The 5,864-nt window shown below is 38.3% G+C and overlaps 1 protein-coding gene across 1 annotated transcript in view; it reads left to right on the top strand.

Annotated features, from left to right (window-relative positions):
- Positions 1-5,864, top strand: part of LOC107094809 (transferrin receptor protein 1-like) — a 21,829-nt gene that overhangs the window by 10,518 nt on the left and 5,447 nt on the right. Inside the window, exons 10-18 of the mRNA XM_015390656.1 lie at positions 322-485; positions 569-688; positions 1,492-1,577; positions 1,652-1,715; positions 1,789-1,856; positions 1,942-2,009; positions 2,773-2,863; positions 4,102-4,335; positions 4,512-4,661. Coding sequence (XP_015246142.1) covers positions 322-485; positions 569-688; positions 1,492-1,577; positions 1,652-1,715; positions 1,789-1,856; positions 1,942-2,009; positions 2,773-2,863; positions 4,102-4,335; positions 4,512-4,661 — 1,045 coding nt within the window. The remainder of the gene's footprint in view (positions 1-321; positions 486-568; positions 689-1,491; positions 1,578-1,651; positions 1,716-1,788; positions 1,857-1,941; positions 2,010-2,772; positions 2,864-4,101; positions 4,336-4,511; positions 4,662-5,864) is intronic.

The following is a 5,864-nucleotide window of genomic DNA, read 5'->3' as shown; positions in this document are numbered from 1 at the left end:
CCAGTGGCCAAAATCATTTTTGCCTGTGAGTGGTTCTAGTTTTCTACTGTATTCCTGCACATGTGCCAGGATTACTGCCACCCTCCCCAAAGTTGCTTAGTGCTGGTAAAATCAATGCAGACCTCTTCGGGCCGTGACAGAAGTGTCATTAAACTGGTTACAAGTTGACATATCATCACAAAACTTTGGAAATCTTCTGAATGTTGAAAATGTATGTGGTTTTGGTCTAAATAAATCACTTTAAAGTCCACATCAAGACTAAATTTTTAAATTGACTGTAACTTTATGTGAAGAAAGTTCACGTCTCTTTTTCTTTCTTAGAAAAATCGGTGGTCCTGACGGAGGCAGTGATTTCAGGGGTGAGCTGAAGTCTGTGGCTTACAATCTGGGCGGCACTCAGAACATCACTGTTGAAGTGAACAACGTCTTGGTCAACAAGGAGATTCACAATGTGTTTGGAGTGATCAAAGGATTTACTGATCCTGGTAGGTTTTCTCTGGTTATTTGTGTTTTTGGTTCCTACAAGGATCTTCGTTACTGAGCAGAGTTTTTTATTACGAATATGCAGATCGTTATGTGGTGCTGGGAGCTCAGAGGGACGCCTGGGGGGCAGGTTACACCAAAGCCACTGTTGGTACTTCTGTGCTGATCGAGCTGGCCAAGACGTTTCATGAGATGGTGGAGAAAGGTAAGAATGGTTATCCAAGAAGAAACCTCCAAGCGCACATATGAATGGTCGTTTGTCTCTGTGTTGCCCTGCGATGGACTGGCGACCTGTCCAGGGCGGACCCGCTTACTGGCGACCTGTCCACAGTGGACACGCCTTTCGTTCGTAGACAGCTGGAGATGGGCACATCATCCTCACGACTCCGCTTGGGATAAAGCGTGACAGAAAATGGATGGATGGATATTTATGCATATGAGAACACTTGTTCTTTAATCAGTTAATGTGTGCCATATATTTATATATATATATTAGGCATCTATATATATAATGTTTATGGTTTCGTTAGCCACACTTTAAGAGAATGACCAATGAGGGGGTTGGTGACATCAGTGGAGGAAAAACTCCATTTTCAGTGAGCTCAGGGACCAGAAAGGTAATAGAAAAGGAAGATGGAGAGGATAAAGCAAAAAGAAAAAACTATTTCAAATTTAAAAATAAAAGTTGAAAATGGAATAACTTTTTTTAAATGTGTGATTTGCAAAAGTATTTCTGATTAACCTTAATGTCTATTTAGAAAAAGGGGTTGAAAATACATCTTCAAATTCCAGTATTTAATAATGGATACAATTTATTATTCCTCTTTAACAACTGAATTTAAAATATGCTATTAGAAAAAGCTTCTCAATTGCATTATTTAAATGTTACATTAGCCTTTCTCTGTCCCCCATACCTTCCACCTAAACTAAAATGAGGAGCGTTGCATTGCGGCTCTGCCTGTATTCCTATTTTGTTGATGTAAAATGTTTTAACGTTTTCCCCTTTAGATGGGTTCAGGCCAAAAAGAAGCATTATCTTTGCCAGCTGGAGCGCTGGAGAGTTTGGTAGCGTTGGCGCCACAGAGTGGCTGGAGGTGAGAAGCACATGAGATATAACTGAGCTTCCTGCTTGGATCAATTTGCTAATGTCTCTTTTTTTTTTTTTTAGGGTTATATGTCTTCGATTGACCAAAATGTCGTCACATACATAAACCTGGATGGAGTAGTAATGGGTAAGTCCTATACCAAGCCAAAAAAAGAACATGTTTAGAAGTGGTTCCAGCTGATGAAGCTTGTCTCTGACAGGTCGCGAAAGTTTCATCGCCTCCGCCAGTCCGCTGCTGTACAGCCTCATGGAAAGCACCATGAAGGAGGTAAAACAGAACTTGATGATGAGCCTGATGCTCTGCAGACCTGCTGGGGCTCATTGGTTCAACTTTGTTTGTCTTTTTCCTGCAGGTGAAAATGCCTCAAAAAGTGTCCTCAATCTATAATGAAATGGGAGCCCAGAAATGGGAGACTGAAGTGTAAGTAAAATGTCCAACTAAAACAATCTACTGAAAATAAATGACTAAAGCTCACAATGGCCCTTAATGAAATCACAATAAATTTCATTATACTTCAGTTGATCTAGTGTAAGAAAAAAATAGTTTTATTTTACAAAAAAGATCAGAACAATACTTTGAATATCAGCTTTAATGAGCATGTGTCATCTAAGCAATAAAGATATAAAATTAATAATAGCTTTTAATTTGAATAAGTTTATGTTGCAGTTGTTAAATTGGAATGTAAGGACTATTTTTATTTTTTCATCAAAATCACATGTGCATCAAAGGAATTCTGTCAAATTATATTCATACCTCCAGGAAACAGGAAGTAATTTATTATTTATGAGAAACGTTTAGACGATCTGATCAACTAAGAAATGTAACGTGTGAATAGAAGACAATCTTCACATTCTTGGGATTATTAGCATCGCTAATTGTATCACTGGTGTCTTTTTTTGTTCTATTAATCAAAGTTCTCTTTGGGAATATTTCTTACCTTTTTTGCAGATATTTCACATAAAATGTGTTTCAAAGAACAGTTTGACTTTAAGTTAATTTGTTTACTAACCCACAGCACATTTTATATATTCATAATATAAGCATGTGGCCGTACAGATGCCACATTGTTTCCAGAAGAGAGTTGGTGCTCTACTAGATTTTAAAACCAAAAGCTTTATTAATAGAGAATGTGCAAACAAAGTGTTTTTTATTTCTTTGTTTAAATGATGTTTTCTGGTTGCAGTCTCAGGCCCATGTCGATGGAGGATCCTGCTTATCCATTCCTGGCTTTTGCTGGCATTCCCTCCATTTCCTTCCACTTCATTTCAAAAGATGTAAGTCTTCTGTTCAAATCAGAAAAGCTTTATTGTTTTGTTTTTTTTTAGAAGCAGATTTTCACGCAGGTGCGACACTTTTATCCATTCTTTTTTTAACCGAGACTGTGATTAATTAAAATCTCCAAAATGTCTGTTACTGAAATGTAAATGAAACCCTAACCAGATTTAGTCATGAAATCAAATAAACCAGTGGCATCTAGGTCATAATGCAAAAGTTAATGTTAGACCATGATATCAAAGTAATACAGCCTTTCTATTGAGGTATTTATTAGCAGGCTGGGTGTGAGTGTCTATGTGCTGCTACCTGCTGGGGGTTGAATGGACAGACGATAGCTTTGAAGAAAAAAAAATCCCAGAGTAACTAGATCAGGATCACTTTCTTTGTGTGGAAAAAAATGCACTTATTTCCTGGTAGCAGCAGTTCTTTCAGTGACTTCCTAGAAATGGGTCACTGGCTGCACTTCCATAAACCCTTTGCAGGACAAAAAGTTTGTGGAAGAAGCTACACTTTTATTGCCTTTACATAGGAAAGTCACAATGAAAAACATGAAGACTGAACTCCTATTGGGAAGAAAAATAAAGAAATGAGCAGTAAATAGCAACAAAGTCTGTTGATGCCCCTTTCTTAAAAATATAATCGCATTATTAAAGATATTACCTGAGATGGAGAATAACAGCGAAACAAAATGGCCTCTTAATGCTAGGGATTTCCCGGTCTGATTTTGATGTTGCATATCGCTCCAATATTAGCCAAAAAAAGTATTATTTATCGGCCAGCATCTAAAAGTCTGTCTAAAGTTTCTGTAGCTCATTGGTTCATTTTCATGAGCAAAGTTTTTGTACCTTTTTACTTTTGTTCCCAGTTTTTAAAAAATATTACTTGATAAGACCTTTTCTAACAATCTACTGTGCAAAAACTAAATAATAAAAGCAGGTATGATTTGTGCTAGTATCATATAGAGTCACTATGGGCATTGGCCAGTTTTCAAAGCTGCCTTATCGGTATCATATTGGAAATGAAGAAGTTGTATTGGGACATCCATACCTACTGTTTGAAATCATTATATAATTAGTGATTGTCCAACACTGCATGATTGTAGTTTGATTTTAGCTTATTGAAGTGGTCGTTACTAAAGTGTAATTACTGTTGGTAAAAGACACTTATTAAGCTTTTGTCTATAGTCAGAAGGTCCACTTTGATTTGTGGAGATTCATTGTTGCGTTTCCCTTTTCAGTTTAAGACTGCTTCGTACCCTTATTACGGCACCGCCCTGGACAACATGGATCACCTGAATTACAAAACCAACCACCGCACCAGCAACGTCACAGCTGCAGCAGCGCAGTTTGCCGGCCTAATGACGCTGCGCTTGGTCCATGACCACTTGCTCCATCTGGACGTAGGCAGATACTACGGCCCCATCACCAAATCTGTGCTCCAGATCTACAAGCAAGTCAACCAGCTCACACAGGTGATCTTTCTCATGTTAGAATTTGATGTTATATTACCCAATATCTTGTATTTTTTTATTCATTTTATATAAAGGGCTTTGAATTGTCTTTGCACAGAATTGTGTTCTAGAGATAAACTTGCCTTGCTTTGGCATGGCAAAGTGCTCATAGTGTGTTGTTACCTTTAATCCTGCAGGCTGGGAAGTTGAAGGATGTCAGTCCTAGCTGGCTGAACCGTGCACGCGGCGCCTACAAGCGTGCAGCTGACGACATCGCCAATGCCATCTCCAACACTGACATGACTGATAATGAAGCCGCTCGTATCCTGAACGACAGGATCATGAGGGTAAGTTATAGGCATGTAAACATATAATCAACTAATTAATAGCTGTTGATTTAATGGCCTGTTAGATTAAAAAAAAATGTATTCCATCTGGACTAATTAATAACATGCTTAGAATTTCTTTCAGTGTTGTAATATCACCGCCGTCCACTAGAGGGTATCACTGTATGTTTCTAATCTGAGCTTTACAGGTATTTGCAAGAGGGATAATGCTAGAGGCTGGCTATAACAAGAAACAGGAATCAATCCACAGTCTAGATTGTTTTATTTCCATTGTCTCATGTGATGCAGAATGAACTTTAGAATAGTTTTTTTGTAAATATAAACACTAGGGGTGGGACGCGATTAAAATTTTTAATCGCGATTAATCGCATGGCTGTGAAATTAATTAATCGAATTAATCGCATTTTAATCGCATACTTTGAAACAGCAGGAAATAACTTTTTCCACATGGATTTTGAATGACAACACATAAGCTTAATAGACAAAATATTGTTTGTTTATTTTTTTTTAAAGAAATATCAACAGGCCTGTGCAAATTTTAAAGTTCAACATATTTAGGAACGCTAAACTCAGAAATTCAGGTAGCTCTATAGGTATAGGTAGAGCTTAATACTGCTTTTTAAACGCAAAAATGCAATACTCTCAAGTACATTCAGAACAAAAAGCCTCTGAGGCTTTAACACAATTCGTGGATTTATCAACAGTTCAACTGTTTACAAAAAATAAGTCAGAAATTAAATGAAATTCAGTCCAACTCTTTATAACATTGGCCATTCAGACAGTTCAGTTCAACATAAAGTGACAGTGATTGACCTCCAATTTTTCCCATTTGAAACACAACTGGCCAACTGGCCTCAGGATACACATTTAACTGATTACTTCCTCTCTTTCAGCCAGTTGCTGAGACATACTAGCCTGTTCACATTTTCGGAGCTCAGGGCTGCCCTCTTCTTTTGAACTATATTACCTGCCAGGGAGAATAATCTTTCGCAGGGTACCGAAGTGGCAGGGCTGCCTAGATACTTGTGGGCCAGGACAGAGAGCTGTGGATGGGCTCTCTCATGAGTGGACCACCACTGCAGTGGGCAGTCTCTCTCACTGATGGTAGGCTCTGCCTTGTAGCGGGCCAAGGCTCCTTTGGGCCCATCTTCATCCTCTGATTCAGAGTCGGAATTATACAGCAGGAGGCTCCTCTTCCTTGTT

The sequence above is a fragment of the Cyprinodon variegatus genome, unplaced genomic scaffold (genome assembly GCF_000732505.1).
Source record: "Cyprinodon variegatus isolate N-32 unplaced genomic scaffold, C_variegatus-1.0 Scaffold507, whole genome shotgun sequence".
Taxonomy (NCBI): Eukaryota; Metazoa; Chordata; class Actinopteri; order Cyprinodontiformes; family Cyprinodontidae; genus Cyprinodon; species Cyprinodon variegatus.
The sequence above is the reverse complement of the archived record's forward strand: the minus strand, read 5'-3'. Positions and strand labels throughout refer to the sequence as shown.